Source organism: Salvia splendens, chromosome 18, assembly GCF_004379255.2.
Source record: "Salvia splendens isolate huo1 chromosome 18, SspV2, whole genome shotgun sequence".
NCBI lineage: Eukaryota > Viridiplantae > Streptophyta > Magnoliopsida > Lamiales > Lamiaceae > Salvia > Salvia splendens.
This window is the reverse complement of record NC_056049.1, coordinates 6,034,663-6,056,837: the sequence shown is the minus strand read 5'-3', so window position 1 is coordinate 6,056,837 and position 22,175 is coordinate 6,034,663. Positions and strand designations below refer to the sequence as shown.

Below are 22,175 nucleotides of genomic sequence, written 5' to 3'. Positions count from 1 at the left end.
TTTACTCATTTTTTTACACTTTACAGATCATAAAAGGTCTTCAACTACCAGAATTCTCTCAATGAGAAAGTTCATGAAAAATATAGAAGACAAATTATTCCTAATAAGTACTAATAACAAATTTAGTAAATCACATATATGATCCTAGCTGTTAATAATTCAATATATAACTCGAAAGGAATATTAAAAAAAATAATTTCAATCTTATGCTGACAAGGAATAGTCAATCTTGAATCCCACTTGTCCATAAAATAATTAATCGTACAATCCTCCCATCATTTAGATGAACATGGAGCTCGAGCCTACTATCACTTTGCTGAATAGATTATCTCTCATTTTCCTCGTACAAATCGTACTTGAATTTTTTTTTCCTTTGAACATAAATATATATACATAAAATTAACAAGTACTCCTAGTAAGTGATATAAGTTGTAACAATATTATTACAAGGGACAAATTGAATCAGGCTACTTTTGTTGTGACCCTTGGAGCACCTGAAGGCCAAAACTGAATATATCTCTGCTGGAGAATGATGAACAGTTGCCATCAATCTCTCGACTTTGGTGTTTTGTAGTTATAAAAAAATCAAGACATGCAATTCATATTTTAATTCTTATGGATTAAATTCAAATAAAGAACGTTCTTACTTGCTCTAGCTATATCTCGTAATTAGAGCGATTTAAAAATTAATAGGATTTTTTTATTTTGTCATTTCAATTTGCACTCTGTCGAATTTCAAATATCAATAATTTGATTGATACAATCTAAGTAAATAGAGGTCAAATTCAATTTTGCAACGATTTTTCTGTTAGCGATTACGTACATATAATTTCAAAGCATTTATGCACAACTCGTGAAGGATTCTGTTATCATTTTCTCCTCGAAAATCTTTGGATTCACTAGTGAGTAGTGACAATAACTAGTGACATTCAGCTCCAAGTTTGGAACATAAATTTTTAAAAATACAGACCAATTTTTGAATCTTCCTCGAGAATTTCATAAGATTAAAAATAAAAGAAGATAATATAGTGTGTGTGTGTGTGTGTTTGACGTAACCCAAACAAGAAACATAATATGTTTTCCATTTTCGCTTTGCAGCTGGTGAAGTGGGGCCCACCACCACTACCTCCACCCGACCTACTCGCCTTTCCTCACCTATACTTTTTTCCTTTTTTTTTTAATTACCAAATTAATATTTATTCGTATCAATAAATCTTGGAGATGCAACGCCACTTTCATCATCAAATTACTCGACATCTTTTGTTATGATTAACTTGGTTTAGGTAATAGTATAAAATAATAATTCAAGACAAATCGATAACCATGTCAATTTAAAAAGAAAAATATTGGGTTAGGTTAATATGGCCACTCTACATGTTTTTGAGCTTGAAATTTGTTTTCCATTATAATCCTCTTTTCTTTTGGAGTCTATTCATGCCGATTCTATGATTTCAGACTAAACTGAGATTCATATTTTTCGTAGACATTTATTTTAAGGGAGAAAGATATAGATGTATTTATATAATCACAATGGTAACTTGTACGGAATCTAACTTTATTAATAGTAATGTAGTGCTTTCTTAGCTGTGCAATTATATAAATATTAGTATATTATATTTATTACATTGTTAGTGTTGGTTATAATTCGACGGTGCAGCGGCTATTCTTGTCGTCTATTTATTTACTTTATTATAAAGAAATAGATGTACTCAACGACTTCATTGCGAATGCCGTACCAAACACACGTTTTTCCTTCATCTTAAATTAGAAATAATAGTAATATATTTTTTCAATAAGCATAATTATTTCCAATTTAATTTAGAAATGATGTGGGAATTTATCACGAATATTCATATATTTCATTGCCGTAAAATAGAATCCGGAGTACATAATAAAATGGGTCTAATTCGACTTAAAGTTGAGGGACACTATGTACCTACAGTAACAAGTGATGTACTTTTATTTATTTTTTCTTTTACTATATCCATTATATTTATTATAAAATTCTAAAAATATTAATTACTCCCCCGTCTCTAATAATTCGTCACCATTTGACCCAGCACGGGTTTTAAGAAATGTAATAGAAAGTCAGTTGAAAAAATTGGTGACATGTGAGTCCTACTTTTATATATTAGTTTTATAATAAAATTTGAGTGCGAATGAGTTGGTGAAATGTAGGGTCCACTACAAAAAATGGTAAAAGTGAAAGGTGACAAACTTTTAGGGACGGACAAAAAAGAAAATATGTGACAAATTTTCTGGGACGGATGGAGTATATAATAGTAAAGAATTATACTCCCTTCATCCGTGAATAAGAGTCGTATTCCTTTCCGGCACGGGTTTTAAAAATGTTAAGAAAAGTGAGTGGAAGAAAGTTTGTGGAATATGAGTCTCACTCACTTGTATATATTAGTTTTAAATTATATGTGAGTGAAATTAATTGGTGGAATATGAGGTTTCTTTACCATTTATAATAATTATGGACCGAGATTCCTATTCGTGGACAGATTAAAAAGGAAAAACGAGACTCTTATTCGCGGAGGAAGAGAATATTTAAAATTGATCACTCCATCCGAACTCTAAGATTTATAGTAGTGCACACTTATTTTTGGACTACCAAACCACACATACAAACGTTTGTAACTGAAATAATGTAAATTAAATTTATAAAATAATTATGTATCCTAGTTAGATTACTGGACCCCAATTACAATAGAAATTACAACATACTACTAATTTATTAGAACACTTATTTCGCTAGATGGGTACGATGAAGATCGATGGCTAACATGTCCAAAAACTTATGAATCAGAGAATAAAACAATCTTATAAGAGTTAAATAGAAAACAATAAAATTTTCGAATGTGGTCTCAAAACAAAACAAAAAATGTTATCATCTGATGAGTTTAAAACGTTGTTTCCTCTCATTCGCTTGTCAATTAGCAGTCTCCTCCACCAAATTCTAGAGTGCAGGGCAGCTATTAAATAAATCTGAGATTTTGATAAAAATAGGAAAAGGGTAACAAACTCGGTTGGACTTCATTGTTTTTTAAATCAATTTATATATATAGATTAAATTGTGATTTCAAGCAATTATCCAACTCCTTATATATCGTCATGTTAAAGGAGCTAAATTCAGAAATCTTTCTACAAAGAATGATATAGTTGAAAATTTTGATGTAGTTAAAACAAAAAATGAATGGAGGATGCTTAATTAACCTCCACCCCAAATGTAATATACCTCATTATTTACGGCTTACAATAACTTATACTAGTAATTAAATAACGTTTAATTACAGTATTTTTAAGGAATTGTTGTTTTATTGGATATTATATAATGGGCCTAATCACTTATTGGATAAAGTAAGATGGGTAATGACGTCCAATATACATAAAACCCTTCTAATTTTCATATTTATCGATTGCAACCTCAACTCAATTCTACAATTTTTTTCTTATATAAGGTCGATTTCGTCATTTTATGTCACCTTGCATCTATCTTAAATTTCAACTTGATAGATGACAAAACAAATGGTACATTTTCACAACAAAATGTGGATCACAAAGGTGTGATTCCATAAGAATACTAGTAGTAGTATAAGACAAGAAAATAAGTTGTAAGGGGACATGTGAGCCCAAATATTCATGTAAAATCGACAAATATAGTTGTTAAACTATGTTAATTGTTTATCAGAGGCATTTCAATTTTTGAAAAAAATATAAAAATAATTGAGTTCTTACCTCTTGGTCGACCATGAAGAAAATGCGATCACATTGGTCTCTCTATCTCTTAAAATTCTGTCCAATGGGATGGAAACATATGTCTCCTTTATATTGGTAACTAAAAAATTAACAAAGAGTATACCATAATGTGTAAATTTATATTAGTAGAAGCCAATTTTGCTATATTTAAACACACTTTATAATTTCCTTCTTTCTCTCCAACTACAGCATTTATTATATCTTTCTATATAATTTTGAACTTTTACAATAACTGAAATTGTTTTAATATATTTAACTTTACTAAAAATAACAAAATAATTATGAGATTGTGGCCAGGTAGTAGTACTGATCATTAATACACCATAAACAAATAGATGTAATTGAGCTGGCAAGAATATGGATAAATGAAGAGAGAAATAAATCAAATATTGAAGAGCTTGTATGTTCGAGTATTTGATTCCATGATAATCTTACAATCATATAATATTGTGTTTTGAATTTGGGGTCGATATTTTTGGGGTGACATGTTTGTTGATTCTGAAATCATTGTAATAAATGCGGATAAAATTGCAATGGTCCCAAACGAATAAAAATATTATCATCACATCAAGGAAACAAGCCCAACCCTTTCAATTTGGCTACAGTTTGGAAAATGAGGAGAGAAGTCAGAAGAGGATGCAAATTAGATAAGTTTCACACATTGAACTAGATAGGTTGGAGGAGAATTCAACTATATTGTCACTTGTCAGTCCAACTTTCCGAACGACCTAATTTAGTTACTCCGTAAATAGTTACAACAAAAAAACTACTCCAAAAAAACAAATAAAGAATAAGTAAAGTTTAATGAAAAAAGCAACATGTTTGGGCCTATAATAGGAAGAGGATAAGTAGTTGAGAGGTGGGTACAAATTCTTAAGGCCCAATGATTTCATGAAGCCCGTTTACGATATTATAGGCCTTTTAAATTGCCTTATTATCCAAGAAAGTTGCTAGAAAGCATGAATACTAATAAGATCACAATTTTATAAGAATGAACTGGTACGGTTCACTTCGTCCTAAAAGAATATGCATTGTTTCCTTTTTAGTTCGTCCCATAAAAATATACATTTTCCAATTTTGAAAACTCTTTTCACTCCAATAAGGTGGGAGTCATTCTCCACTAATAATACTTTAATTACTTTTTCTCTCTACCTCTCTCTTACTTTCACAATTTTGCATTAAAACATATGTCGAACCTAAAGTGTATATTCTTTAGGGACGGAGGGATTATAATTTACTAACATGTACTTAATCATTAGTTCAAGATCACGCACAATTTAAAAGCTTGCGTTAAAAAAATACTAGGACTAGATTTGATTTAGATTTATCGGAAAATTATTTTTTCAGTAAGTACGAGTACTAATTAGGGAGTAAGTCATATTCTCTCTCTAGAGTAGAATCGGTTAAATGGAAATCATAGTATTATATTACCAAATTGTGAATCCGAAGAGGCGAATAGTAATGCACATTAAAAAAGGTTAAAGAAGAAGTGAAGAGAATGAAGAAACGTGGTTCCAGAAAGATGTCAAATGCCACTGATGATTTACTAGAGTTTTTCAAGGTTTACACCTCTTCTCTAAGTTCCCAAATGATGGTTAGTTACTCCCTTTGTTGTGTTGTTTTTCACATACTCTTGTTTGATTATTAAAGCTTTGATCATTCGGTTTCTCCTTTTTTTGCATACATAATAGAAAATTCCACCAGATTTTATCACCAAATTTGTTGGGAATATTCCGACAACGTGCACGTTGGAAAGGCCACAGGCTGCATCTTGGAAAGTTGATGTTTGCAAAGTGAAGGATTGTTGGTATTTCCAAAAAGGGTGTTGGCCTAATTTTGTGGAAGATAATTTGTTACAAGATGCTGATTTTCTAACATTTTGTTATCTTGGGAATTCCTTGTTTTGTGTCAACATATTCTCACCAAATGGTTGTGCAAAAAGAGGTCAATCTGCAGGTACTAATGTTCCAACACAGGGATACTTGAACAAGGGGTTTGTGGTAAGCTTGATTTGTACTGCTTGTATATGTATATAGGAGATGGTTCGTTTTAGAACTCTTCATAGAGTTTAAACACATAACCATATTAGATCGCAAATACATTAATATCAGTTGGCATCACAAAACATGCCAGTTATTTCGTTAATTCATAATATTAGTTCATGACTCAATATTAGAAACTAATATGTTTTGTGATGCGCCAACAGATATATCAGTAAATTGATTATGATTTTCAGTTCACAGAATTCTCATTTTTAACAAAGTCATCAAGGATACCACTCCCTGTATACTCCCTCCGTCCACGATTTAAAGAACCCTTTTGACTCAACATGGGTTTTAAGAAATTATTTGACTTTATGAAGAAAAGTAAAAGGAGAAAGTGAGTGGAATGTGGAACTCATTTAAAGTATTAGTTTTAGAGTAATGGCCAAAATTGGTCCTGAACATATGGTCATTTTACGTTTTTGGTCCTAAACATTATCTTTTGGATTTTTTGGTCCTGAATATATGAAAATTTGATTATTTTGGTTCTGGACTAACTGTTCCGTTAAAAACTAACGGTCAACGTAAAATGACCATATGTTCGAGACCAATTTTGACATTTACTCTTAAATCCTAACTGGTTAGTTGAAGTAATGTATGTATTTTGACATGAATGTGGAGTGGAATCATGATGTAAAAGCTTTATTTGACATCAATAGATTTAGTAATGTTTGAATTTCTTGGTAGTAAGGTATGTATTTTGAATGTGGAGTGAAGTAATGTATGGATTTTTTAACGTAATAGTTAGTCCAGGACCAAAATCATCAAATTTTCATATGTTCAGGACCAAAAAATCCAAAAGATAATGTTTAGGACCAAAAACATAAAATGACCATATATTCAGGACCAATTTTGGCCTTTACTCTTAGTTTTATATTGGATTGTGAGTGTATAAACTTGGTGGAATATAAGGTTTGCGTATAAAAGTGGAATAAAGTAAATGGTTAATCCTATAAATTATGGACAAACTAAAATGGCATAAAAGTTTAAATGGTGGACTGAGGGAGTATAGGGAGAGAGAGAGAGTGCAAAATGGTTGGTTTAGTCATTGATTTTATGATATGGTGCAGCGTATGCCACGAAAGTTTTGGAATGCACACATGGAAAAACATAAAAAATTAAGACTGGATGCTACTGTTTGGGTGGAAAATCAAGAATGGGATGTGGGAGTGTTGAAACGTCATGATAGTATTCTAATTACAAAAGGTTGGCCAAAATTTGTGAGAGATAATAATCTCAAAGCTGAGACTTCAATCTCTTTTCAACTCACTAATAATGCCAACCATCTGTCTTTCATTGTCATGTTTTGTAAATCCAATTGAGGTTTGGTGACAGTTTCATTCCCACCAAAAATATGGTAAGTCTACTTTGATATGTTATAACTTATCAAGGCCGTGTTTATTTAGCTAAGTGCCTAAGTTTATATTAGAAGTGTTTATAGAACTTCATATGTTATTTTTGTAAATGACATGTTGCTTATAAGGCATTGAAGTTTATTTTTGGGAGCAATTTATTTTTGAAAAAGAATATTAGCTTTAAGCACCTTCTTTTTGTATTTATCGAGTGCAACCTCGACTTAATTCAACTCTTATAGAAGATCGATTTTGTCATTTTATGTCTTTTTACATCAATCTAGCTCAAATTTCAACTTGATAGATGACAAACAAATGGTACATATTCACAATAATATGTGTCACAATTCACAAAGGTGTGATTTCAGAAGAATATTGGGGTATAATATAAGAAAATAGTAGTGAGGGCACATGTGAGCCCAAATATTCATATGAAATCAGCAAAAAAAGTATACTTGTTAGACTATGTTTATAGAGACGTTTCGAATTTGAAAAATTATATAGTACTCCAATGTTAAGTGAGGTCTCCGTCTCACCTCTTGGTCGACCATGAAGAAAATGAGATCACGGTGGTATCTCTATGTTTTCCAAATTTGTCCATTGAAATGGAGACATATGTTTCCTTTATATTGGTCTCTTATATTTTACTTACACTACACAAAACTTATCTTTTAAGGATACAAAAATTAATATGCAATTAGTTGTGTTGGAAAGTTTTAAAAAATAATACCAATTTAGGATACAGAAGAAAGTGTACCTATATTAAGGATACATTAAATTCTTTTGCATTTTTAGGACACTTTCATTTGTGTCATCTAATTTTAGATGGACTCACTAACAATAAGGACGTTTTTTGAAACGTTTGTGGTATATTTAGAAACACAAATTAGCGTCCTTAATTGAGTTAAAAAATATCCTTTAACGATTTTTATTAGTTTTATGTACATAATAATAGCTTGGTTCAATTAAGAACTAATCAATAATGAGAACTTAAAAAATTATTAGTCGAAAGCATAAAATATTAGTTGCATCTACTGTTTGTGTCACCAATTAATATATATTTTATGCTTCAAGTTCTCATTTTAAAATAGTTCTTCTCAATTCAATCACTCCCAATAGTAAAATTACTAGTATATTTGTTTTTATAATTTAAATATAAACAAATATACCATATTTTGTAATTTTATAACCGTTGAAGCCAATTTTGTAAGATCCACACATTGAACTTAATAGGTTCGGGAAGATCTCCGTTGAATTGTCCTATCCAACTTTCCAAACGACCTAAATTAGTTACTCCGAAAAATTTACTCAAATAAAAAACAAAAACAAAACTACAAAAAAACAAATAAATAGGGGAAAAAAAGTAAGCGAGGTAAAAAAAATAAAAGAAAAGAGTAACATGTTTGGGCCAATTATTGGAGGATGTTAAAGGTTAAATTATAAATTAGTTAATGTATAGAAAATAAAAAATTAGAATAACTTTACATAAATAGAAATACCTATATTTTTATAGAATAAACAAAAATTGCAAATATACATATTCTGATTTGACAGAGGCAGTAGAATCTTTGTTGCTTAATTAATTTGGTTCACTTTCTTGTTTTACTCTCCTCAAAAAGTTATTCTTGTTTATTTTTCTTAGAGACGTGGTTCCAGAAAGATGTCCAATGCCTCTGATGATTTACCAGAGTTCTTCAAGATTTATACCTCTGCTCTGAGTTCTCAATTCATGGTTAGTTAGTCCCTTTCTTCTTGTTGTTTTCCACCTACTCTTGTTTGAAAATAATCTTTCTCATTCGATTTCTCCTTTGTTTGCTCTAATAATAGAGAATTCCTCCAGATTTTATCACCAAATTTGCTGGGAAAATTCCGACAACGTGCACGTTACAAAGGCCACAAGGTGCCTCTTGGAAAATTGATGTCTGCAAAGAGAATGATTGTTGGTTTTTCCAAAAGGGTTGGCCTAATTTTGTGGAAGATAATTCGTTGCAAGATGCTGATTTTCTCACATTTTGCTATCTTGGGAAATCCTTGTTTTATGTCAACATATTCTCACCAAATGGCTGTGAAGAAAGAGGTCAATCAGCAGGTACTGATGTTCCAAGACGAGTTGCAAATATCAACAAAAACCCTAATTTCACAGCTGTGCTAACCAAGGGATACATGAAAAGGGGGGCTGTGGTAAGCTTTTTTGTAATGCTTATTTCATCTTTCATTTTTTTTTATAAAACAACTCTTTTGTGAGGCATATATGAAAAATGGGGTAAATTTTAAATTTAGTTTCAATGATTGACGTAAAATTACTTTTTGACATGACATATACTGAAAAATGAGATTGAGTTCGGTGTAAATGATTGTATAAAGCAAAATTGATGGTTTATTCATTGATTAATTGATATGGTGCAGGGTATGCCAATCAAGTTTTGGAATGCACACATGAAAAAGCATAAAAGATCAAGAATTGATATTACTCTTTGGGTGGAAAATCAAGAGTGGAAGGTGGGAGTGGTGAAATATCGTTGTAGTGTTCAAATTGAAAAAGGTTGGTCTAAATTTGTGAAAGATAATAATCTCAAAGTCGGGACTTCAATCACTTTTCAACTCACTGATGCCAAGCACCTGTCTGTCATTGTCACGTTTGGTAGACCCAATTGAGGTCTAGTGACATATTTCAGTTTTCATTTGTATCAAGCCCATGTTTAGCTAAGTTTTTATTAGATGTGTTTTTAGAACTAGTGCTATCAATTTTTGTAAATGAATGTTGCTAGCTTATGATTTATTCAAGTTTAATTTTGGGAGCAATTTATTGTTGAAGACTATTGCTTTGAAGATGTAATTATGAAAAAATAAGTTGCGGGTCGAGGAATTTATTTTTGGGATCTTAGAAGCTAAAGAAATTTATTTTACAATTTATATATTGTTCAAAAATGTGTAAACTCTTAATCATCTCTAATGGTATTCTAAAATCTAAAATAGAATAAGAAAATAGTTCAAATATTAATGGTATCTTAAAATCCTTCTCATTTTGGAATTTTGATAAATAAGTACTTTATGTTTGGGTTTATAATTATATCATGCTTCAAATCAATTTTTGAGATTTTGTGAATATAAAGATGAGTGAATAGAGAATACAGTACTATTTTTATAAGTTTGGTGTGTGCATGTCATGTTAATAAATTCAAACACATATAGCAGTTGCAAAAGTTTTGATATGGAATAATAGAAAAAGTATAAAAAATATTATACTTCTTGAAATTATGAAAATTTGATCAGTATTCGTAATTTTTTTTAGCAATTTGCTCATTATTTTATGAGATCTGAAGATGAACCTTGGACCTATCTAGATAGGAAGAGAGTTCTTGTATATTTTGTTGAGAGTCAGGAAGGCCTTAAGGCCCAATAAATATATTTATAGATATGGGCCTTTTATTTGGGCCTTAGCGTGCGTACATTGAAAAACTGTTCAGCTCTGATTTTATGATACTCATCGTTGACCACCATGAACATATGACACTCTTTATGAAACTTGTGACGGAAATAAACATGCGATAATTACATGAAGAATCCAATAAGATTGTTTCAGCCTAATAAATATTGTTGACATTCGTACTTAACACTAACTTTTAACTCTACTATCACACCCGTGCTTTGCCCGATTCATTTTATTTATAAATATAATTAATAACGAATATATAAAATAATACATTTGATAAAAATAATTAATTTTTTGAGAAGGGTGTGAATTGGTCAAGTAGTAGAGATGTTAATGCATGAGGCCTAAGGTCTCAGGTTCGAGTCCTTCATAATGCCACCTTTAAATTTAAAGTTATTTAAGCATTAAAAAAAGAAAATTTAATTCCCTGAGAACTTGAAATTAGTACCCATTTTCAACTAAAACCTTAATATTTCTATAATACATTGTAGCATAAGACATGAAATTCCTTACTAGTATTTGCGTTCTTATCTCATAAAAGAAAAGAAAGGGAATTAATACATATATTCCTTATTCACATCGCTGTAAATATTTACATTACTACTATACCCTACAATTATATTCCTTCTAAAAAACATATTACTATTTCTATGCCGTGTTTTACTTTTATCAAAGTCAGCTCCCCCAATTCAAATTGTAATTTCTCCTTTCTACTTGAATTAATATGTTTTTCATAGACAAAATAAATATTTTGTAAGCTTGGGTTCTCTCTTTCAAGGGATAGAATAGAAGTGAAAAAATAAATAAACTAGAAGTGTTAAAAATCTATTAATACTTTTCATTTAATTTTGTTTTCAAAATATATAGTCCTAATTGCATATATTTGAAAGACGAAATTTGATAATTTTTATTTAATTTTTTTATATGTTGATAAATACAGTACTATTTTTTAGATATAATCAAATACGGAGTACTGATTATCTTAATGTGCTACTTGCTAACTAAATTAACACACTATATTAAAAATGTCAATACAGTGACATGGATATGTCAATACAAATTTATGTTCACATTTTGTAAATGCCAAGATAAATTTATGTTCATATACTCATGTATTGATTAGTGAACAAGTATTACATTAAGCAAAATGTCAAGATAAATTTGTATTGACATATTCATGTTACTGTATTGACATTTTAATATAATATATTGATTTAGTTAGCAAGTAGCAAATTAAAATAGTTAGCATATTAGCTCAAAACCCAAATGTTTAGACCTACAATTAGAAAATTTTGACCATATAAAATTTTAATCAAATTAGCCAGCATTTAATTAGTGTGTAACTCGAATAAAGTTGACTTATAATTTAGCATAATGAAAATTGGTGTCTTTTAGTAAATTATGAAAATTGTAAGTGATGCTAAACAGTATGAGTAGTAATTTTAAAATTTTGTAAATAACATAATGTCAAGAAAGGAAAAGAGAATATCCTACACAACAAGAAAGGAAAGAAGAATAAATCATCTATTTTAGGTAGAAGAATCAAGATTAATAGGAAATTGATACACTTAGAATAGATTGATATTTTCCTTAATTATCTCATATCTACACCTATAAAAGGGGATGTATTGCACACAAATCATAGATGAAAGAAATAAAAAAAACACAATGTCTTCTACCAATCTCTCCTCTCTCGATTATCATCTTTAAGATGGTATCAGAGCAGGATATCTTCCTTCAAGCCGGCCCCAACCACTAAAATTCCCATCCCTGCAAAACCAAAATAAATCAAAAATCATGTCGGATTCTGAATCACCCCACAACACACCGCAACCCAATTCAACCATCACAAACTTCCCAATGGAATTTGCTGCCCAATTCGTAGAATTCCTCAAACAAAGTCTCATAATTCCCGAAAATCCGGACTCATCATCGACCTCACAACCACCAAACTCAAACCAACCCGAATCATTTGGAGAAATCTCCATCAAAACCAAATTCAATGGGGTTAATTACCCCCTATGGGTCAATCTCATGGAACGAGCAATTGGGGGGAAGGGATTGACCTCTCACATCGCTGGAGTTTCAAAACCTCCCCAATCGGCAATCCCGGCTACACAAAATGGCAGCAACGGGATCACTGCGTATTCAACTGGATCATCAACAACCTCGAGACAGAACTGGTGAACGAATGTCTTTCTACATGGAGAGTTGAAGAAGAATGAGGAAGCATATATGGAGGCTCCTCCAGGATTCTCGGAAGAGTTAGGAAAAGGGCAAGTATGCAGGCTAAGGAAGACCATGTATGGGTTAAAGCAGTCACCTAGAGTGTGGTTCGGGCGATTCTGCCAAGCCATGACGAAATATGGCTATAAACAGAGTAATGCAGATCATACTTTGTTCTTGAAGAAAAGAGAAGGGAAGATAACGTGTCTAATCATCTATGTTGACGACATGATCATCACGGGTGACGACATCGAAGAAATTGAAGGACTAAAGAGGAGTCTGTCACAAGAATTCGAGATGAAGAACCTTGGGGCAATGAAGTACTTTCTGGGAATCGAAGTCTTGTGATAAAAAGGGGGAATTTTCCTAAGACAGAAAAAATATGTCTTAGACTTATTAGCAGAAACGAGACTACTCGAGTGCAAGCCTGCCGAGACTCCAATCATGATGAATCACGGACTGAAGATCACTGAAGGGGCTCCAATGACTGATCGAGAAAGGTATCAACGCCTTGTAGGGAAACTGATCAACCTCGCCCATACAAGGTCAGACATTGCATATGCTGTATGAGTGGTAAGTCAGTTCATGCACAAACCTCAGGAGGAACACATGGAAGCTGCCCTCAGAATTGTGCGATACCTAAAGGGGACTACGGGATATGGCATACTACTCGAAAGGAAAGAAAACTAGGAAGTAGAGGGGCACACGAACGCTGATTGGGCCAGTAATCCGAACGACAGAAGATCTACAACGGGATATTTCACCTTCGTTGGTGGAAACTTAGTCACTTGGAGAAGTAAGAAGCAGAAAGTGGTGGCATTATCTAGTGCAGAAGCAGAGTTCCGTGGAGTAAAGAGTGGAATAACCGAGATCTTGTTGTTGCGAAGATTACTTACAGAGATTGGTTTCCCTCCAAAAGAAAAAAACTTACTTTTTTGTGACAACAATGCAGCCATTAGTATTTCGGAAAATCCAGTCCAACATGATAGGACTAAGCACGTGGAAGTCAACTGTCACTTCATTAAAGAAAAATTAGATGGAGGCATCATCGAACTTCCATTCGTTCGGTCCGAATAACAACTGACGGATATTCTAACTAAGGCGGTACATGCCAAGGTCTTCAAGGAAGTTCTGACCAAGTTAAGTATCGGAGATGTCGTTACTTAACTTGAGGGGGAGTGTCAAGAAAGGAAAAGAGAATATCCTACACAACAAGAAAAGGAAAGAAGAATAAATCATCTATTTTAGGTAGAAGAATGCAGATTAATAGGAAATTGATACAATTAGAATAGATTGATCTTTTCCTTAATTATCTCATATCTACACCTATAAAAGGGAATGTATTGTACACAAATCATAGATGAAAGAAATAAAAAACACAATGTCTTCTACCAATCTCATCTTTCTCGATTACCATCTTTAAGATATAAAAGGTTAGATTTTAAATTATGGAAATTCTTAAAATAAAACAATTCAATAATATCTTAATGCGAATTAAAATTAGTAGTATTAGTATTCCCTCTATCCCAAGGAAGATGACCCCCTTTTTAGGCAGCACAGAGTTTTATGTAATTTTATTTTGTGTGTTAAATGAAGAAAGTAAAGTAAAATAGAAGGAATAAAATAGAAATAAATGTGTTTTTATTTATAGTCTTCATTATTGGAGGAACGAAGGGAGTACATAAAAAGGTCGCAAGTGTTATCATATAAAAAGGTCGCAAGTGTTATCATAATATGTTTTAAATTTTAATAATTTGTTCCTCTTCTACTAAAGCTCTCACGCCATCGGTATATAATATCCTAAGTCAAATCTAAAAAGTTACACGGAGGGGTAAAATAGTAACTCCAAAAAGTGGAATAACCAAAGAAGCAGAACACTGTCCTCAAGAAACTGTAAAAAGGCATAATTGGCTGTCACCATTTACCAACCTGCAGCAGCGACAGGTAATTATTTTTCCTCTGCTTCAAATCCTACGGCCACCATCCATCCCCGCTAACCAATCCCAGCCGTTGCTCACTACCTCGGAAAAAAATAATTTCACAGCCCGAATTACAATTTTACCCCCCGTTTGCCATTTTTTTTATTTTTATTTATTTTGATCTTCGAGGCTCCCTCGGCCAAATATAATAATCAAAACAAAAACAAAGCTCTCTCTTTCTCTCTCTACAAAATAAGTTCACTCTCTCTCTTGCTTTTGTTTTTTTAGCTTTCTGCTTGAATGGAGGGGCCTTAAAAATTCTCTCTGCTTTGCGATTCCTCATTTTACTGTACTTTGTCGCTCCAATCTCTGATCCTCATCTTCTTTTAAGCTGTTTTGTTGCTTCTGCTCTTGCTAATTTATCCTCAGGTGTGCTCTTACTGTGCATGCAATTTCTGCTTGCTCAACTATTGAATTTATTGTATTTCGAGATGCAGTTTCTTTTTATTTTTTTCATTTAACTTTATGTTCTAGAAAGTGAGCTTAGATCTTGTCAATTTTTCGAATTATTTTCTGGTTTTTTACGTTATTTTCACTCTGACATGGTGTGCTGCTGGTGTTCTGGATCTTCTTTGATATTTCTAGTTTTTAAGCATTTTTTAAGTTTATTTTGTTGCTGTGCATTTTTATTTTGACGGAATTTTTTCTGCTTGTCGATTAGGCTCCTGAGATGTGTGAATATGTATATATATGTGATGTACTCCATGCAAACTATGAAAGCATTCTATTTTTATGAGAGATACATTATTAGATCGGCGGCTGTTACTTTTTGTTCCTCGTGTGTTGAATGTCGATATTGATACGCATCTGCCTCTTGTTTAATAGGAAAACTGTGGAGTATATATCTGTGAGAGTGACATTTTTGTTTCTGTGGTGAACTGAAAATTGATTTTGTTCCTATTTTTCCATTCTCACGTTTTGATGTTAAGTAAAACTAGTATTTTATTGTTCTTTATTGTTCAGGGGAGGGTAGACGGTGTTAAGTTGGTATTTATCTTGGAGAAATCTGTTTCAACTTTACCTCTCATTTCTGAAATGTTTATTTCAAAGAAAAAAAAAAGAATCCGTGTTAAGAAATGAAAATTTCTCAACCTATTGAGGTGACGATTTATGCATGTGATGCTAGCAGTTGGTTACATAGCTCCTGACTTCACTGCCATTTTGGGATATATTTTTTGTAATTTGAATTTTGACAGCCATGGAAAGATGCTCCTAGTTGTGCATTTCTGAAATTGTAATAAGTGATTGTCTGATTGAGATGAGGATTTTCTTGATACTAGTCTGTTTGGAGGGGTGACTGACTGACCTTGATATTTTTTTTTCATTTTGCAGATTGCAATAGAAATTAGAACTTAATGTTCCTGTGATGGCTTCGGCATCAGATTGTATTTCTCAGACTGGCCCGGGGTTGAAAGAACGCAATTACTTTGGATTTTCAGATTGTTCCTCTGTTGACAGGTCTACTGTCTCAAGTGCTCATCTTGAAAGCAAGAATAATATGAATATGAAGGCCACAGAATTGAGGCTTGGTCTTCCAGGATCACAATCCCCTGAAAGAGATTCTGACTTCTCCCTATTAAACTCAGTTAAGCTTGATGAGAAGCCGTTATTCCCATTGGCTCCCTCCAAGGATAGAATCTGCACTTTGTCACAAAAGACAGTAGCGAGTGGAAACAAAAGAGGATTTGATGACACTGTAGATGGCTTTTCTGAATCCAAAACTACCAATTTTTCTGAAGGCAACTGGATGTTCAATGCTACTGGTTCTGATCCTGGACAAGCAAAATTAGCTGGTAATGTGATTTCCATCAGGCCATCAGGGACTCAATTAGCCATTAAATCTGAAGTACCGGCGAAAACATTACAAGAAAGTACTAACAAGATAATTGGTACTAACACTGCTAATGCACCTGCTGCTAAGTAAGTACACAAGCATAAAGAGGGGGTTTAGACATAAATAATCTTTGAACTGTCTTTTGATTTGAGATTCAGATTGCTTATAAGCTAATGACTGTTGTAACTGCTATTTTGTCTTCTCTTGCAGGGCTCAGGTAGTGGGTTGGCCTCCAATCAGATCTTTCAGGAAAAACTCTCTGGTCACAACCTCGAAAACCAATGATGAAGTAGATGGTAAACCTGGTCCAGGTGCACTTTTTGTTAAGGTAAGCATGGATGGAGCTCCATATCTGAGGAAGGTGGATCTCAGAATGTACTCGGCATATAAAGAACTTTCTTCTGCGCTAGAGAAAATGTTCAGCTGCTTCACTATAGGTAAATCTGGTCTGTGAGCTAGAGGTTCTTTATCTATCCTTGCAAATCATGTGACATTCCTTCTGGTTTAGGACAATGTGGACCTCAGGGAGCTCCAACCAGGAAAATGCTGAGTGAGAGTAAGTTGAGGGATCTTCTCCATGGATCAGAATATGTGCTGACTTATGAAGATAAGGATGGGGACTGGATGCTTGTTGGAGATGTTCCATGGGAGTAAGTTTGTACTCTTTTGCTTTGCTTATGTTTACTCTAGCTGATGTACTGATAAATAAAGTGAAATAAATGTGGTTAAAAGGAAGCTGTGGCATCCGGCAAAACTAAGAATCACAGTTAGCCTTGACTAGAGTTTCCTGGGGTGGCAGTTGACATGCATCAACGGTTTAATAGTCTTGTTATATTGGATTTTTTATCGTTCATAAGTAGTAAGTCATCAGCATTAACTTCCAGCTGTTCAGGATCCAACTAAGACAGGCTCTTTTAGGTTTTCACATTTCATTTTTTTCTTCTAAGAACTGAAAATTTAGTGGAAGTCACTAGCTGTAGGGTCTTCTATATCTTGGTGTTCTGAATTCCGTATATACTGATTTAGTAAAATATATAGGCAACTTTGAAGTCGAACTCTGTAGATCTGTCATATTCTTTGTTCTCCCTATATATAACTAGAGATTTATTTCATTTAGTGCATTTGCTAAGAAGTCTTTTATTATCACTGCTGTAATTATTTTTGCAAAACACATGGAAAGATTAGGACGATTTCTTTTTCAGCATATCGATTGTTCGCCAGTGAAACTCTTTTCATGTGCTTGATTGATCTCCTAATCATTTTTTTCAATAAATTCCTGTGACTTGCCACTTCTTTGATTTGCCTCTGTTAGTGGTTATTGCAGTTCCAGCACACAACTGTTACTTATTGGAGCCTTTTTTAATCTGCTTTCTAAATTTTACTAGTTGCAACGACTTAGTTTATCTGATATCTTCACTCCCGCATACTATAGTTCTGCACTATCTATTTCACAGTTCAATCTCCAACTTGTTACGTTTTTTGCATCTTTCATACAAGCATGAGGCCTAATCCATTTTCTTTAACTTACTTCACCTCCTGAAGTCGGCTTGTGTAAACCTGGGAGGATTGATGAACATGTGCTTTTATCATTATCTTTTCCCATTTGATAGAAGTCAAAATTAATTTGATAAGTTCAATTTTTATTTAATTGGTTATCTAACTATTTCATCGTGATACTTCTTTAGGATGTTCATTGCTTCATGCAAGAAACTCAAAATTATGAAGGGGTCTGATGCTATTGGGTTAGGTGAGAGCACTGTTAATTAGTGTGACTTAATTCATTAACTTTTTATGCCTTCCTCATCTGAAATGCTGGGATTTTTTTAAAAAAAGCCCAAGTGTGGGAGTTCTTGGTAAGATTTTGTCCAATAATGTTTCTACGTTTGCATGAGTATTCAAATTTGTGTTTCAACTTCATTATAACTTTAATCATTTGTCTATACAGTTTTCTATAGTATGAGATCTCTGTAAAAAACTAACAGCATTTGGAACCAACAGCATTTGGAAACACGTTTTTGTAATAATGGAATTTCTTGCTGAAAGGTTCAAGTTCTTATCAAGTCCTCTTACATTTTAAAGCTAAGAAGAGTTTAATGTATCCATGTTTTGTGTGGGATCTTGCTGTGTATCAATGTTTCTACAAGGTTTACAATTTACTCGCTGTATGTGTATGTACGAAGCATTTTGTTATTCAGACTGACTTGATGTAAACTTAAGTTAGATACGTGTTGATAGAACGCTTCTCATTTGGCTTTATAATATGGTTGCAGCTCCCAGGTCGGTGGAGAAATGCAAGAACCAGAACTAGAACTCAATGAGGACGGTTGGTTTCCGTTGGCATTGTCAGGAGTCTTTTAGACCTGATTACGGGAGTGATGTGCCAGAGTGCTTCGTCTTGATGTCAGATATCAGTTTTATATGCCTTCTGGCCTTCTCATGTGTTTTCCTCGAGTGCTTGCTGCGTCTGCGTCTTTATTTGTTGTTTATCCTAAATCTCGATTTCTTAGTTGAGGCACAATAGTTCACACTTCAAATTTATGTTTGTGAAGGTTATACTTCTCCATTTGAAGAAAGCTACTGATTGTGTGTGATCTAATACTTGTTAGACAAGTGACTGTTTGGATTGCTGTGCATTTGTTTGTTGTGTTTGTTACTTAATTACAAATTTACAATATGTTTGATTGAATCAATAATCCGGTTAGATACTGTTCAACCAATGTTTTTAGGCTGAAACTAAATCATTTTTGTGAGATTTCATATGGATCTTTTGATGCTTGAAAGGAAATTAACATCTTAGGATCTGATCGATTTAATTTTTTTTGTTATAGTTTCCTCAAATACTTTAGAATTATCATTATCCATTTAGTGCAATGTATGTTGCTTCTCAAATTAACACTATTCAGAAATCTCATGATTAAATTGGTTTACAATGTCAAGATTTTCACACGATAAGTGGTAGGAAAATGGTTTAAAAAATGAGTGAAGTGCTGACTTCAAACTGTTAATGAAATGTAAACACTTGTATGTACACTTAGAAGTGCAAATGGGATTCATCATTAAGGGCAATAACAATTTACTTAGTGGATGCCACTTAAACAGTGAATTATCATGCTAACTTTTTTTTAAAAAAAATTGTAAATGAATTAAACTTATCATAGTACTATCATTTACTATTATACTAGTGGAGTGGAGTATCATTTATTGTACTGCAATACATAATAAATTTCGAGATCGAAGTGGGTCATAAATAGACTATACAAGTTGTACAAGAGGTCCTATCACAAAAACGTACGTATACACATAACTATCATTCACCCAGTCATTGCCCAATTAAATTATAACAATAAATAAAAAATACGTGCATGCATGTCATCCTATTGGATACTCACTAGTTGTTGATTTTTTTTTATAATTTGAAAAAATATTGTCCTGGTTCTCATCCATCATCACCTCTGCCGATTGCATTGCACTTCAACAATGTTTTGCTTGATTTGATAACCTGGGCTCCAGCCTAAGAGTACTGTAGTTTTATCTTGGTGAAATTTGTGTGAAAGTACAACCTAAAGATGCTTGCAACTTGTACATAGTACTATTACTCTCTGATGTTGCACATCTTGTCTACTTCTACCTAACCATCACGGCATCACCTAATTTTTACCAATACATATGCTACATGATTGAAGTTGAGATGGTATGGTCTATTGACATTATTAACTATATAGCATCAAGTTTTGAGATTCAATCTTATTAACTAAACACAATACATATTTATTCATGAGATATAATCTTTCAAACAGAACAGTCCATAATGTTAATAATTATGTAGAATATATATAATAGTGGCAAAACTTCTTATTTTTTGTGGACAGGTGGAGCATTTGATCTCGTATTTTGCTATACACGTCGATGCTCCTGTTTCGGTGGACGCGTGACAGCAAACATGGACGAAACATCCTAACGAAAATCGGTATATATACCATTAAGATCATATTACCAACCACATATAATTATTCTTGCAAATACATTATGAAAATTGAAATGGGTCGTTATAATAAATGTGGGGATCTGATCTGAGTGCCTAATAAAGACAGAGGGACGTAAATGCATGTCAGAATCGTGCATGGAACCTTAAAGAAACTGTGATTGTGCAATGGGAATTGGACGATAGAGATGAGATTCAACAACCATCGTTCAATTCCAATACATTTGCTCCCTAATCTGCCACATCTCCTTGCTCCATACCTATTGTTGCATATGTTGTTCATTTTATCATCTTATCTTTATTCATTTTCAGCTCAATAAATTCCATATATGTTGTTCATAATCTAGGACACTTGTCTATTCCAAAGAGTTTAGAGTGAGCAATGTAGGTTTTTTTTTCTTTTCTTGACGAGCTAGAAGAGTCGAGGGGGAACTTGGTGTTTCATCAATTGGACATTTTGTCCACATTTAGGGTTCATGATACTTTCACTAAAATTAGATCTGATTGTTACACATGATTTGTCAAGGTTTGCATTGAGTCATTGTTGTAACTTAAATATTTTTTGGAACAACATATTGTATAGGGTATACATGTTTTTGTTATAACTTTTACACGTATATAGCTTTTGGCTGCAGAAATGAATGGGATGTAGTAATTGATGTTCTGATGGGGTGCAACACGAGAACTTTCTATGAGGTCACTCATTCTAGTACTACTTTCGCCCAAACATTAATTTCAATGAGATTCAAGTGCATTAGTGCTGGTATAATCGCATCCGATATTCAAAATAGGTTGGTGGGGTTGAAGTTCCTAATCGAAAAATTCCTATGTATTCATATAAATTTTGACAATAGTATGAGATGTAGCCAAATATTGTGTAGGTACTGTAGCAATTAGGCAAATATAAGATAAACTACATTGTAGATGTTTGTTAGTATATATGCTATGCATTTGTGGTGTCGAAGAGCTTAGTTAATTTCTTTCCTTTTTTAGGCAGTGGCGTCCTACTATTTCATCTGAAAATATTTCTTGTTGCAACTTGCAAGGGGAAAAGTTCATAAAGATGGCTTGTATATATCGAAACAAGAAATAGGGAATTTGTGTAGGAAATAGATATATGTACAGAAAAAGGCGTTCTACCATATTAATTCTACCAATAAAGTGAGGTTCTTATTTTATACACTAATTGCACCTTTTTACCAACTAAATTTACTAAATAATTAGTACTATTAATTTGATGCTAATCAAAAGATGACAAGCAAGTGATAGACATTGGGAGTATATGACAAGAAGGAAATATTTTTTAAAAATGTAGCCTTTTCACTTTCAACGGCGCAATGTTGATGCTCTGGGGAGTCTGTATGGAATAGATAATAGATTGGCCCCAATGAAATAAATTTAATCATGGGTCCTTTTTTTATAGATCTAAATTTATTAATATAAATGTTTTGTATTATGATTTGTGATAAAGTTAGAAATCTAATTGGTCCAGTCGATTATTTCATCCATAAATCACAAAGTTTTGACTCCCACGAATCACAATTTGGAATTCTGAAATTTGTGTG

General features: G+C 32.7%; 3 protein-coding genes across 4 annotated transcripts; all 3 read left to right on the top strand.

Annotated features, from left to right (window-relative positions):
• The first annotated feature begins 5,075 nt into the window (after window positions 1-5,075).
• LOC121776521 (B3 domain-containing protein At1g16640-like) lies at window positions 5,076-7,556 on the top strand. The gene is made up of 3 exons (XM_042173687.1): window positions 5,076-5,356; window positions 5,454-5,762; window positions 6,875-7,556. Exons 1-3 carry the CDS (start codon window positions 5,261-5,263, stop codon window positions 7,124-7,126), a joined length of 657 nt encoding a protein of 218 aa, XP_042029621.1. The 5' UTR covers window positions 5,076-5,260; the 3' UTR covers window positions 7,127-7,556.
• A 1,177-nt stretch (window positions 7,557-8,733) lies between these two features.
• LOC121776392 (putative B3 domain-containing protein At5g66980) lies at window positions 8,734-10,007 on the top strand. The gene is made up of 3 exons (XM_042173566.1): window positions 8,734-8,888; window positions 8,984-9,337; window positions 9,563-10,007. Exons 1-3 carry the CDS (start codon window positions 8,817-8,819, stop codon window positions 9,809-9,811), a joined length of 675 nt encoding a protein of 224 aa, XP_042029500.1. The 5' UTR covers window positions 8,734-8,816; the 3' UTR covers window positions 9,812-10,007.
• A 4,943-nt stretch (window positions 10,008-14,950) lies between these two features.
• Window positions 14,951-19,314, top strand: LOC121777514 (auxin-responsive protein IAA9-like). Of its 2 annotated transcripts, XM_042174793.1 has the most exons (6): window positions 14,951-15,163; window positions 16,127-16,714; window positions 16,839-17,065; window positions 17,137-17,278; window positions 18,314-18,375; window positions 18,899-19,314. In XM_042174793.1, the coding sequence occupies exons 2-6, from the start codon at window positions 16,161-16,163 to the stop codon at window positions 18,934-18,936; spliced, it is 1,023 nt and encodes a 340-aa protein (XP_042030727.1). In that variant the 5' UTR covers window positions 14,951-15,163; window positions 16,127-16,160; the 3' UTR covers window positions 18,937-19,314. The 2 variants fall into 2 exon arrangements, with proteins under 2 accessions (XP_042030727.1, XP_042030728.1); XM_042174794.1 differs by lacking the exon at window positions 18,314-18,375.
• Window positions 19,315-22,175: the final 2,861 nt, after the last annotated feature.

What these genes read in the sequence shown, in the direction of transcription:
- LOC121776521 (XM_042173687.1), top strand. Translation starts at nt 5,261, where the DNA reads ATGAAGAAACGTGGTTCCAGAAAGATGTCAAATGCCACTGATGATTTA. An exon ending in CTCTAAGTTCCCAAATGATG is followed by an intron (nt 5,357 to 5,453) that starts GTTAGTTACTCC and finishes CATACATAATAG; the next exon opens with AAAATTCCACCAGATTTTAT. An exon ending in ACTTGAACAAGGGGTTTGTG is followed by an intron (nt 5,763 to 6,874) that starts GTAAGCTTGATT and finishes GATATGGTGCAG; the next exon opens with CGTATGCCACGAAAGTTTTG.
- LOC121776392 (XM_042173566.1), top strand. Translation starts at nt 8,817, where the DNA reads ATGTCCAATGCCTCTGATGATTTACCAGAGTTCTTCAAGATTTATACC. An exon ending in CTCTGAGTTCTCAATTCATG is followed by an intron (nt 8,889 to 8,983) that starts GTTAGTTAGTCC and finishes CTCTAATAATAG; the next exon opens with AGAATTCCTCCAGATTTTAT. An exon ending in ACATGAAAAGGGGGGCTGTG is followed by an intron (nt 9,338 to 9,562) that starts GTAAGCTTTTTT and finishes GATATGGTGCAG; the next exon opens with GGTATGCCAATCAAGTTTTG.
- LOC121777514 (XM_042174793.1), top strand. Translation starts at nt 16,161, where the DNA reads ATGGCTTCGGCATCAGATTGTATTTCTCAGACTGGCCCGGGGTTGAAA. An exon ending in GTTCAGCTGCTTCACTATAG is followed by an intron (nt 17,066 to 17,136) that starts GTAAATCTGGTC and finishes CTTCTGGTTTAG; the next exon opens with GACAATGTGGACCTCAGGGA. An exon ending in GTCTGATGCTATTGGGTTAG is followed by an intron (nt 18,376 to 18,898) that starts GTGAGAGCACTG and finishes ATATGGTTGCAG; the next exon opens with CTCCCAGGTCGGTGGAGAAA.